The sequence below is a fragment of the Pongo pygmaeus genome, chromosome X (genome assembly GCF_028885625.2).
Source record: "Pongo pygmaeus isolate AG05252 chromosome X, NHGRI_mPonPyg2-v2.0_pri, whole genome shotgun sequence".
Classification (NCBI taxonomy): Eukaryota; Metazoa; Chordata; class Mammalia; order Primates; family Hominidae; genus Pongo; species Pongo pygmaeus.
Window position 1 is genome coordinate 38747582 of NC_072396.2, and position 13602 is coordinate 38761183.

General features: G+C 42.3%; 1 protein-coding gene across 3 annotated transcripts in view; it reads right to left on the reverse strand.

The window, feature by feature from the left end:
- Nucleotides 1–13602, reverse strand: part of SRPX (sushi repeat containing protein X-linked) — a 75410-nt gene that overhangs the window by 653 nt on the left and 61155 nt on the right. For 2 of the 3 annotated variants that reach the window (XM_054473095.2, XM_054473096.2), the window contains 4 exons: nucleotides 11000–11121; nucleotides 10090–10269; nucleotides 6881–7014; nucleotides 4426–4547 (listed from right to left, as the gene is read on the reverse strand). In XM_054473095.2, the coding sequence (XP_054329070.1) occupies nucleotides 4426–4547; nucleotides 6881–7014; nucleotides 10090–10269; nucleotides 11000–11121 (558 nt within the window). The remainder of the gene's footprint in view (nucleotides 1–4425; nucleotides 4548–6880; nucleotides 7015–10089; nucleotides 10270–10999; nucleotides 11122–13602) is intronic. The other variant, XM_063660201.1, reaches the window with a different exon arrangement.

The window sequence follows — 13602 nt, forward strand, 5'->3', positions numbered from 1 at the left end:
CTTTGATACAATGAAGGACTGAATCATCCTTTAGACCCTGTCTACTCAAACTGTGACCCTTGGACCAGCAGCATCACATGAGAACTTGCTAGAAATGGAGACTCTCATGCCCAACCCCAAACCTACTGAATTAGTGTCTGCATTATTATCAAGATCCCCAGATGACTGGTATGTACATGAGAGGTTGAAAAGCACTGCTTTAGTTTTAGATTATAGTCAGGAAGACTTCAGGCGTACAATGGTGTCATATACCAACATTTGGTACAAGGTGCATACAAGGCTAACAGATTTTTTATTAAATTGGAATCAATCCAAATTTGGAATCAACCCAAAACCCACGTTTGCTGACTAGTGTTGCATGACCACATACACACTAGGACAAAGTCAGTGATTATGAACAGGGGTGATTTTGCTCCCTATCCCCAGGGGAAATTTGGCCATGTCTGGAGATATTTTTGGTTGTCACAGTGGAGAGTGAAGATGTGACCGGCATTTAGTGGGTAGAGGCCAGGAATGCTGCTAAACATCTTGCAATGCACAGCCAACTCTCCCCGCCAAACAAAGAATTACCTGTTCCCACATAGCAATAGTGCCAAGGCTGAGAAACTCTGGGCTAGGTAAAGCTGATTGATATAATTTCCCAGCATGAGAGTTCTGGCCTATTCAGTGGCCAGCTCAGGACTGCAGAGTTATAAGGGATTGAGCTTGGTCTACACCCCATGTATTCTGACTTGGTTAATCACAATTTGTACCCCAAATAATTCCAAAAAAGAATATGAGGTGGTTTCAAGTGTCTGGTGTTCTTTCTGCTGTACCACACTAGAATTTAAACTAAAAAATATGATTTTTATATCAACACAAACGTATTTAGATGGGAATAGCTAGAGAAAGCAAACAAACAGATAAGCTGAGCCCAATGAACAAATGAGCCCACTCAGTCTCTTCTCCAGATTTTTTTTTTCAGTTTAGATATTTTGAGATTGTGTATGAGGCAGAATATACACTGCCATCTGGATTTAAAGTAAAATATGTTTCCCTCATACAAACAGATCAAGGTTAAAAAATCATTACATAGAACACAAACTACTTTTTTTCTGCCTTTTAAGAGGGAGTTTCAAGGAAGAAGAGAATAATTTGTATTTTATACCAGTGGGGAGCTAAATTGCCAATTCACTCCCAGTGACTAGAAATGAAAGAAAGAGGACATGACAATGCCTCTGCCAGGTTTCCTGCAGTGCTAAGAGGGGAGCTCAGAAGTAGATGACTGCAAAGTGCATTAATGAGTTCTGAACACGCGAATGTAGGCTGCAAAGTAAGGTGTGAATGAAGAGATAAAATGCTCTGCATCTTTAAGAGGAAGGGTATTGAGTTTTCTTTTGGGAGCATGGAGGAGTTCTGGCACAGGGAGCTCTCAGGAAACAGAGGAACAGGGAATGTGGTGGCTGAAGCCTGTGGGAAAGGGTGACCAATTGGAGCATTCCTTTTTTTATAGTGCTTGTGAGACTAGGATGGGAACCCCCACCACCACCACCATGGTGCCACCATCTGCTACCACACACATTCCTGTGTAAGTCTTGTGCCTTGATTGACACAGAATGTAAAGAGGGAAAACTGTCATGGGAAGAGCTGAGTGGTTGGATCAGCAGGCTAGCAGCAGCCACAGGAATGCATCCCACTAGGACCAAAAGACCACAGAAATCTTGGGGATGAATGATCAAACACCACACAAAATCGGGGATGAGGTGTGATGCCGACAGTATGTCTGAGTTACATATGTGTCTGTCGTCAGATTGGAAGGAGTTCTTCCTGGAAAGTCTTCCAGGGAACACTGTAGACTCAAAGAATAATGTGGGTATAGAAATTATGGCTTTCTTGGTCCTTGTCTTCCTTGAGATTGCTGGAAAATTCCTCTGGAAAGCATGAATCAGATCATACCTCCAGATAAAAAAGAAATGAAGGTAAGAAAGAAGGTAGATGGTGACCCTGCAACCCCAGGCACCCAGTCTCTTCTTTCTGTTGACTCCCTTCAAGGGTTTTATCATGGCCTCGGTGCTATTTGAAAATAGTCTTATAGCCAGACAAGAGAATTTTTACCTTATGCAGGCATTATGCTTTTCCTTCTCCTCTTTCGCTTCCCATTCTTTGCCTAAATCATCTTTTTTCCTCTGCACTAGACTCCAAGGTGTCTAAAAAAAAACCTTTCCAATTCAAAGGGAAAAAGTTCTGCCAAGCTCTTTGTTTCTCACTGATATGTTTGATAAGACAGGCATGCCGGCCTGACACAGAATCCATTAGGTAATGCACCTGAGTGATCATTTCTGCATGACATTCACCTGGATTATCATCCAGCTGCAAAATAGTGATTGACCCTTTCCTTGAAGGCTGCTGGGCAAAAATTCTATTTCAAAACTGTAAAGGCTTTGGTAAAAACTAGGCCAGTGGTCCTCACCATGTGGTCTCTTGGGAGCTCACTAGAAATGCAAATTCTACTGAATCAGAAACACAGTTTAGAGCCTACAGTGTAGACACCAGCAATACGTATTTTAACAAGCCCTCCAGGGGATTCTGATGGAGGCTAAAAGTTTGAGAACCACGACATAATGTATTTAAAAATCATCTTCAGCCTATAGAAGTCTATGGTAGCCCCAATATATACAATCTGAATGACAAGTATTTTTTAATTGCATTTTTCTGTTCTTCAAGTAGATTAAACAGTTTAAAATCACATCAAGATTTTATGAAGATGACATACACACACACATACACACACATTCAATTCAAAGACCATTCAGAAAATTCTGCAACAAGTTTTAAAAAAATCATTGACACAGGATATGAGCAAATAGTTCTAAATAAGCAACAGCTTCATAAAACCTACTTTGAAAATATTCACCATAAATATTTAGATATCAACACAACTCTCTGTCTTAAGTTTTGTACACTTCAACTTGAAGTATTTGTATACTAACTGTAAATATACAATATACTTTTAAAAGCTATTATCACCTCTGGAAATAGTAAGGCTGTTTCAATGAAATTTTGAGTCATTTACTCCACTTAGCGCCAACATGGTGCCAGCTACTATGCTAGGTACTGAGTAGCAAATATTTGAAAGCTCTGCTACTGAAGTCGGTATGGGGAGGTGCTACATGCAAATGCAGTAAAATATAACAAAAACAAAAGCATATGAGTGTACCCAGCCTTCTCCATTCATCAGCCGACTAAAGAGAACTCATGAATCATCTTATTTTTCTTTCATCCTGGCCCTCTGAGTTTTTTTTTTTTTTCACCTTGGTGGGAATGTGGCAGAATCTTTTTGGGTGGAAAGTGGTACAAATCAAACATGGGATGTGTCAGAGGCAGCTGGAAAACAGGGAAATTAGAGAAAGAAGCTATTGTGTCTATCTATAGCATCATTTGCTAAGGATATGTTTCTATCATATAACCACTCAAGGAATTTCTGTGCCCTCTGAACAGGTGTGATAGGGTTTACCAAGTCCCATTTCATTTTCTTCTTTCTGGCAATACAGAAAGACTGCATTTCCCAGCCTCCCTTAAAAGTGAATTGCAATCATGTAACTAGTTCTGGCCAATGAACTAAGAGAGTGAGCAAGGTGTGGCACCTCCAACATGAAGCATAAAGGAGTCGGTGTGAGTTTTTACTCTATTTCCCCACTTTTGCAGAAGCCATGTGTTCCAGATGTTTGTAACTGCCTGAGACCCTGAGAGACAGGGAGCAGCCTGGGACCCTGAAAACAGAGATCTGTACTCTCCCATGCAGTGCGTGAGAGAAAAGGTTGGGTGAGAAAGGAAGATTTTAAGGAGTTTTGCTTTAGCCTAATTATCCATTTCACAGTGGTCAAGAGATGCAAGTAGAAATTTGGGTTATTCTGAAATTACCTTTTGGTTGTTGAATTCTGCTTCTTTAATACATCATTATTCAGAGACTAAAATCCATGGCTCCAACTTTATAAGGGTTATGAAAGTAAAATATAATTGTTAAAATAGAGGTATGAACAAGTGTTCTGGAAGCATGGAGAAAAAAGAGACCAAGCCTGGAAAGACTAATTGGATGCATGCTCTTCTAATAAGACCAATGATTGCTTAAGTCTTTTCTTCAAGTCCTCCTCTCCTAGCCATCCTTCCTCCACCAACCACACACACACACACACACACACACACACACGAAGCAAAAACGGTTGGCTGGAGGGAGTAAGAAAGAAAACACTGGTAATTACCCACTGCACAGTTTATTTGAACAAACAGCAACATACTGATTAGCATGGTTATAACACTCCCAGAATAAAAGCAATTAAACATTGAAGGTTGCTTGAACTCAGTCCTGAATAGAAAGAAACCAGGGAACCTAATCAGCTAAAAGTGCATTCATAGGGGATAAGATTAAAGAACAGAACTTCCCCCTACCTGAGCTGCAGCGCTAGGGCTGGAGGCATAATCTTTGCTCCTATCCTGCCAATGAGAGTCGGGAACACACCCACCAGCTCCACCACGGTGATGTGTCGAAGATCAAGGCCACACTGCGCTTGCTGGGAAAAAGAAAACCCAACAGGGGAAGTATGAGCATGGCTAAAAAAGACATCCTTATCAAACTAGAAACTGACAGAAGCAGCACTGGCCTGTCTCTGGAAGTTTATTTGCTCACTCTGAACTGTCCTGAAAACAGATGAGAAGTTGGGGTTAAGCTAGTGGCTATAAAACCTAAATACCTTTCCTAGAGGGATCATTCAGATATGGCTTGACAGTGGGATTTTGAAAACCTAAGCAAAAGGGCAGTCTATGTATTTCCAGACAGGGTGAGACCTTGAGTGAGTCAAATTTCCTAAAAAGTGTCCAAGACCACTCCAGAGGATTCTAACTTTTTCTTTGCAAGGAGAGAAGACTACTCTATTTCCAGAGTCCACTTCTCTGCCCTGTTTCCACTCTCCACACTCCCCTGCCCTATGCCCTCCACACCCAATCCCAGGGGAAAAGAGGATAAAAGGTTCCAAGCCTCTAAGCTGGCTCTTGGCAAGAACCTTGGGAATGTGGCCCAGTCAACCACGTGTCAGGAGGGCTCATCAGGAATGGCAATGGCAATAAAAAAAAAATAAAAAAAAAAAAGGAATGTAAGACAAATATGATGAATTTGGCTAAATGGGAAAAGAAATTTTGAAGTCTTGAAAGACGAAAACATCAAATATGTTTTACCAAAATTCCACTGAAACGTCCCTATATGAGGTTACAGAACTGGTTGAAAAGTTTAAAAAGTTAGAAATAGACTTTAGTATTACTCTCACTGAAATGCCTAAGTCAATCAAACCTTTCTTTGAAGGCTCTGGTTAAAATGCAAATGTAAGTATATTTGGAGGAGGAGGTCACACCAAAACATCTTGATATAAAATATCTTATCCAACCAGTTGTTAAGTTGGCAAGTGTCTGAAGGGATGGGACAGACTAGAGCAACGATGGCAATCTTTCTCTGTAAAGGGCCACAGAGTATTTCAGGCTTGGCAAGGTTGGATGGCCTCTGTCCTAACCACTTCACTCCATCATTGTAGTGCAAAAGCAGTTGTAGATCATGCACAAATGAATTACTGTGGCTGTGTCCAATAAAAGTTAATTTACCGAAACTAGCCAAGGGTCACCATAGTTTGCTGACACAGAGGAAAAGCAAGTTGTTTGGCTTAATTCATTTTCCTATGGAATAAGAAGAGATGAGGAAATGCATGATCATGGAATATAGCCTGTGATGCCAATTTCCCACAAAAGACAGAGGTATAAGCTTGTGTTCTCTGAAGAGCAAGCCCCTGGCTTGGACAAGGAGATACAAGGGGAGGTAAGCTGGTGGGGACCAGGGATAAAGATGCAATGAATTTCATTCCTATCAAGGGAGCTCACACAAATTTTATATGGCTCTTCAGAGTTCATAGGCAATTCTTCAAGTACGTGGGAAGAGTGAAAAGAGACTTATTATTATCCATTTTATTAATGCTGACATGAGAAGTAAATTGTAGCCTTTGATTAAATCAAGACTGTTCTAAGCACTTAGTTCTATCCACTGTAATAAATGAATAAAATAGTCTCAAAAAAATGTGCAGCACTGTATCCATGGCACAGCATACATCCTGCCTCTTTAGTATTCAGTGAAGTTGGCCACTCTTTTGCAAACCAGCCTCAGGACAAAAGCAAGCAACTTCTAGTTTGAGCCTTACAGTTTCTAGTCATCCTTCCCCACACACCCAAGATGTTGGTTGTCTCATTTAGTAGCTACAAAATTTACACAGCTGAGAAGGACACATTTCCCAGAAAAGTGACCCTCAAACTTCAGAGTGCTTAGGAATCACCTGGAGATTTTGTTAAAAGTGTAGATTCTGACACAGTAGGTCTGGGAGGGGCCCTGAGAATTGGCATGTCTATCAAGCTCCCAGGTGATGCTGATGCTGCTGGTCCGGTCCATGGATCACACGTTGAGAACCACTTTTCTAAAAAAAAATGGCTGTCACCCTCTGACTCAAAGAAATTCCCTGGAGAAAAATGTGGGCAGGCAGCTAACTGATTGCTTCCAGCCAGGCATATCCTGCACAGGTTCAGCAAAGACAATTGTTCTGTGGCTAGGCCTGGACAGCATGTCAATTAGACTTACTAATGAAGACAGACAAACATCATTAGTTGGAAAACGATTGGGTTAACTCTAAGGAGTGAATGTTAATCAGGTTATGGCCCAGAACCAGAAATGAATGGTGGTAGCTCTAAAGTGCCAGTTCCTGAAACTCACTGTAAGTGGATTAGGCACTGAATCTGGCCTTTGCTTTTAGTGAAATGGCTGGGCCCTTCCTGTTAAAGGTCTCCCTCCCACCTTGGCCCTGCCTCGAGGACTCACCTGCAGCATTCCTAGCTGGAGCCGGTAAAGGAGGTTTCGGGCTGTGGGTGTGGACACAATGAGGAGTCTCCTTTTCTCATAAAACTGATCCAGAAGTGCAGCTGCCGTTCTGACGCCCACATTGACGTTCATGGCTGTAATCAGAAATGGCCACATGGGTCAGAAACCTTCTACTTGTTCTGGATCAGCAGAGCCTGTGATAACACACAGAACCATTTGTGTAAGAAGTAAACCCTGAGATAAGGATTCAAGTGTAAATAGTTTATTTGGGAGGCAGTCCCAAGAAGCACCTGTGGAGGAGTGAGGAAGTATATTCACTTCCTCTTGCTGCTGTAACAAATCACCATAAACTTAGTGACTTAACATAATACAAACTTATTCTTTTAGATACTGCAGGTCAGGATCTAAAACATCCTGGTCTCATGGAGCTAAAATCAAGGTGTTGGCAGGGCTGTGTTCCCATGGAGGTTCTAGGGGAGAATCTGATTTCTTGTCTTTTTCAGCATCGAGACGCCACATTCATTCCTTGGCTAGTAGTCCCTTCCTCAGTCTTCAAAGACAGCAGTGTAGCATCTTCAAATCTCTCTTCTCTCTGACCTCTCCTTCCATCGTCTCTTTCTATGACTCTGACATCAGTTCTGCCTCCTTTATATAAGAAGGCTTGTGACTGCATTGGGCCCACTGGGTAATCCAGGATACTCTTCCCATCTCAAAATCCTTAACTTAATTACATCTGTAAAGTCCCTTTTTTCATGTAAGGTAACATATTCTCAGGTTCCAGGGATTAGGATGTGGACATCTTTGGTGGACCATTATTCTGTTTATGTCAGGAAGTGAGACAGTGAAGGAAAGAAAACAATACCAATTGGTTATCAAGCAAGTTATTGCTGTGGGCATTTGGAACTCACTCCCACTGGGAAACTCTAGGAGATGATATACAACATACCTCCAGAATTAACCCACTGGAGGGAACTGGAGTATTTATACAATTGCTCCACCATTGTTGAGGGCTGCTTCTGGGGCACTAACTCTCCATCACTTCCAGCTGGCTCTGTGCATGGGCTGACAATGCTTTCATAGCCAGGAAAGAAATGCCCTCAGACAGAGAGACCCAGTTAATTGCAGTAAGTAGCCTTTTGAACATAGATGGGAATGTGAAAGGCGTATGGGCCAAGCACCACAGTATCTGCTGGGGAAAGGGGTGCAGAGAGGCAGAAGGGTAAGAGAATGGGCAATGACCAGGCTGGCTTTGGAATGGCTCAGAATCTCTGAAGTCTGCCTCCTTGGTGCAGAAGGGACAAAGCAATGTGGGGCACAAAGGCCACAGAGCAAGCAACACAGGCACAGAGGACATGGGACAAGGCAGTTTTATAATAGGTCTTCCCTTTAAGCAAATAAATGACAACTAATTCCAGCTGTTCAAGGTAAATGAAGGATGTTGTATACATAGGCAAGCAAAAGGCTTAGCCCCAGAGAAGAAATAATATGAGAAAAACTAGTAGATGCCATGTATGATTTATAATCTTGGTTTTCATATTTCACATTTTAGGTTTGCATTGAAGTATTTGTTCATTCACACATTCATTCATTCAGCCATTATATACTGAGTGCCTGCCATGTGCCAAGCTCTATGCTAGGTACTAGGATGTCACACTGAGTGATACACAGTTCCTGCCCTCTTTCCTGCCCTCTTCCCTGCCCCAGGGACTCAGAGTCTAGGATAGCTCTGGTCAAGAGAAATACAATGTAAGCCACTATATTTAATCTTAAATTTTCTAGTTGCCTCATTAAAAAAGTGTAAAGAGACCAGGCGCAGTGTCTCACACCTGTAATCCCAGCACTTTGGGAGGCCAAGGCGGGCAGATCACGAGGTCAGGAGATCAAGACCATCCTGGCTAACACGGTGAAACCCCGTCTTTACTAAAAATACAAAAAATTAGCCAGGCGTGGTGGCATGCATCTGTAGTCCCAGCTACTCGGGAGGCTGAGGCAGGAGAATCACTGGAACCTGGGAGGCGGAGGTTGCAGTGAGCTGAGATCGCGCCACTGTACTCTAGCCTGGGCAACAGAGCGAGACTACATCTCAAACAAACAAACAAACAAACAAAAAGTATAAAGAGATAGGTAGAAATTATTTTATGTTTTATCTAACCCAATATATCCAATATTTCATTTCAACATGTAATCAATATAAAAAATTAAGATACTTTATATTCTTTTTCACACTAAGATTTTGAAATTGGTATATATTTTACACTTACAGCATATCTCAATTCAGAATAGCCTCATTTTAAGTGCTTAGTAGCCACACATAGCTAGTGGCTACCATGTTGGACCACATAGGTCTAGGAGCCTGTTAGACACCACACCCCAGGCCTTAATGCCAACATGGTGGGCATGAAGTCCTTAGGTAGGGAGTCTATAATAGGTGTGTTCTTTCTACTTTAATACATGAAATTGAAGAATCTCAGGCATTTAGCTGATGGTATATATGTCTCTCTGTCACTTAACTCTAAATGGGGGCTTCAATTAAAAGAAAGTGATAAAGATGAAAGGGTACCAGGAAATGAGAAAAAGAGAAGTCTATAAACAAGAGATACATCCATAATTTTCTGGCTAGTCCAAGTTTCAGACTCATTACCCAGCCCAATTTTTCTTCATCAGGAATAAGAGCTGGCATAAGGCTTTGCCTGTACCAGGCACTGCTCTATTCCACTGTTCCACAGATGACCTCATTTAATCCTTACTACAACTCAAGAGGTAGATGAGGTATTATTTTCTTCATTTTATATAGGACGAAAGATTCCAAATGCCCAAGGTCTATGTAACTTTCATGCCAGTGATGCAAAGCAGGTATGATATTGTCTCTACATGGCAATGTACTAGCTTTATAAGATCCTTACATTTCTAGAACAAAGGAAACTAGAGCAAATTTTGCTGATTCATGTCACCAAAGGCTGGCCCTAGGTTCCTACCTTGAGCTTCTTCCTTAGAGGACATGAAAGGGAAATTAGAGGATAGGCAGAGGCAAGATGGATGGCAGATGAGATGAGCTGCAGCAGGGATCTAGGGACTATGTTCATCCACTCAGATAAAGAGGGATGGCCATGAACTTCTCAAAGTATATGAAGGGAAACCGCTCTTGCACTGGAATCAAGAACCAAGGGGTTTACAGGTTCTGCTGCAGGCTGGAGGGGCTGCATACCTACCTGCACAGGTGGGCTCCGTGCCAGACCAAGCCAGGTTGGATTGACATACTCGGGCAGGGCTACCCTGGAGCTCATAGCCGCCGATGCAGGAGAACTCACAGGTGGCTCCATAATTATCACCGTCGCTGGAGCACTTCATGTAACCATTCTCTGGGGCATTGAGTTTGCCACAGCGTTTGACTGTAGGGACACAAGTCCAGAGGGGTCTCAGTGCTGAGCTCCCATCCACAGAGTAAGCAGAAAAGGTGAGGATGCAGAGGCATCAGCTTTGCAATCAGGCTTCTACATCAGCCTGTGAAATGAGTGAGGGAGGAGGGATGACTATTTGGCCAGTGATTGAGTCTTGAAATGGTCACCATCCATGCCAATGAGACCACTGATATCAACTGGTTTCGCCCCTAGTGCTATAGATGAGGAAGTGAAGTCCAGAAGAATAAGGAGTAAAGATGGTTAGCAATTAGTTGCCCAAACCATCAGGCATAAAATAATCCTTAAAATCATTTTCTTTCATACCAATGGTACTAGAACACTAAAAACATGTTCTCCTGGTGGCCCAAATTAGGGGGCTCCTATTCACCCTGGTGTAGATGCACAGGCTTCAGCTGGTCACCTAAGCTCAGGGATGGAAAAATTATTGAATAATATTCTTCTGGGACAGTCAGCTACGGGCTCCTGTAAGACTAGTCCTGGGAACTCCTTAAATAATCTGGCAACACTGACACCCATCTGGATGTGTATCATGAAATTCAGGCATTAAGATAGGGCACTTCCCCAAGCCTCGTTAGAGGCTAATCTAAAGCTGGCAAGTCTCCCACCACAGTAGGCACTTGAGAGAGTTCTGGCTTGAGGACGTGCTTCCCTTTGCTCTTCTAAAGGGGGGGGTGAGGAAGCCAATAAGCAGTACTCTTACCTCTTACTTTAACTCGAAATTTGCAAGTGCCCTTATTCTCAGCTCTGTCATAGACTGTGTACTGGATCTTGTGGTCTCCTTCTGGAAAGTTGGAGCCTGGGGGGAGGCCTTTTAGAATGACACTTAGAGAAAAAAAATCAGAAACAGGAAAGATGACATTATGGATCTGACAAGCAAGTGACGACCCCCTACTCTTTACAGGACATGGAGAGACTGAGGGGCAACCATTGGACCAGTTTAAGTAGAACAAAAATTTCTTGAAGAATAGCATCTCCTAAGCTTTAGTCTGTTTTAGAAGAGCAGTTTGTGACCAGAAAATGGAAGAACCAAACTACTGGGAAGCTTAGACTTTTTTCTTGCTGAAGGGTACAATAGTAGGGAAGTGGGTAGAGGGGAGAGGGAGGATGAAAAATGCAGGGCCCAAGTCTTTTCCTTCAATCTCACTCTTGTTCCAGGGGGGACCTGAATTGCCTCACTGTTGGGAAGACGAGGGAATTTTCTGTGAGGAAAATCATTAGAGAATATAGTCCAAGCAGTCACTGGCAATTTGGGCCTGCGGAGGAGGGGTGGGGGTGCTAGAACTTTCTCTGTTCTTTCTATCTGGGACAGTGGAGACCTAAAGGCAAGTTCTCTATGATTCCTTGGTTATCCTAATAACATAATAATAATGACGAAAAGTGTTCTTTGCACTTACACAAACCTTACATGTTAGGCATGGTTCTAGGCATTTTACATATATTTACTTAACCCTCCTTATTTAATCAAACAACCCTATTAGGTAGGTAGTATTATCTCTGATTTGCAGATGAGGAAACTGAGGCACAAAAAGGCTAAAGAACTTGCCCAAGGTCATACAGCTAGGGTGAGTTTATCTTTTTTCTTGGCTGCCTAATTAGAACACCAATAAGTATAGCATGATCAAAATCCATGTTCTGTTTTTCAATATACATATAATTCCCCATCTCCCTACAGTTCTGGGAATGATGAGAATATTTGCTAATAATGAACATGTGGAATTATCATTGTCACCATTGAGGAAAGCCTTACATGTAGGTGGGTGAGGTGGCTGTTTACCAGGTATGAGAGAGGGGTCTTGGGAAAATGTCAGAAATCCCACTATTTTGAGACATGCTGCTGTTGGCTTTAGATGCTTTAAGGTCTTTAGAAAGCACAATTTAAATTCAGATAAACCTGAGAGGAGTGACACTTCAAATATAAGCGGATGTAACTTCTCTGACACTTTGTTTCGCCTGTGACATGCAAATAACAGAAGGAGTAAATAAGGGAACTCACAAGAAGCACCTCTCTCAGAGCTTAACACTAGAACCTTCTCCCTCACAAGGGAGCGATAGAGCAGTAGCTTGGATAGGAAATGGTGGAAGCGGTAATAGGAGAAATGCCAGGGCAGCAAGGAGCCCAAGTGAGAGCGAAAAGGGAACAAGACAGCCTTCTCTGAACTCCTCATCCTGTTGGAGTGCATTCCCATCGCATCCTGCTCTAAGCCTTTCTGGCCTCTGGGCTGTAGAACTCTGGAAGCAGACAGCTGCTCTGAACAAAGGGACAGGAGAATACTGAGATGCTGTTTTAAAATGTAACAATGCTGCCGGGTGCAGTGGCTCATGAATGTAATCCCAGCACTTTGGGAGGCCGAGGCAGGCAGATCACCTGAGGTCAGGAGTGCAAGACCAGCCTGGCCAGCATGGCAAAAACCCATCTCTACTAAAAATACAAAAATTAGCAGGGCATGGTGGTGCACACCTGTAATCCCAGCTACTCAGGAGGCTGAGGCAGGAGAATCGCTTGAACCTGGGAGGCGGAGGTTGCCGTGGGCCAAGATCGTGCCACTGCACTCCAGCCTGGGCAACAGAGTGAGAATCTGTCTCAAAAAATAAAAAAAATCAAATAAAATGTAACACTCCTAACCATATTACGCAAGTTACCCACAAAAAGAACAAGGTATTCTCACAAAGCTTGTAGACAAATAGAGTCATCTGATGGCTTGATGTTTTGTGTTTATCACACAGGATTTTTCAACAACAGTCAGAGCTGCAAAAATCTAAAAACCTACTATGTGCTAGGGGCTGGGCCAGGCATTGTGCTAGACCCTGAAGAGTCAAAGGTAAATAAAACCCAATCCCTGATTACGTCAACTTACTTTTCAATTCTGATTGCCTACATTTTCTCCAAAGGGATTTGTGGGATGTGTATGTGACAGCAAATAATTTTTTAATGGTCAAACTTTATCTTTGAGAAGTTACAATGGGAGAGCATAACTAGTAATATTACTTAAGCTAGATGAGGCACTGGGGGAAGATTATTGGAATGTAGGAACAAAATGTCCTGCCTCCTCTCACTAGAAACTGTACTGTTATTGCTAATCATTGTGTAAAAATGTTTTGTCATGCACAGCCTGGGTTGATATGATTCTAGAAAGTCTTTTCTTGCTTTATGGATCACCAGGAGATAAGCTAGAGGTATCCTTTCATCTACAGATGAAAACTCAGTGGGGAACTCTAATATGCCCGTAAACTTTAAGGCACAGATATGAATGTGCTAACATGAAGTAGTGGTCTCCAGGGAATATGAAAGCCAACCAAACAGTT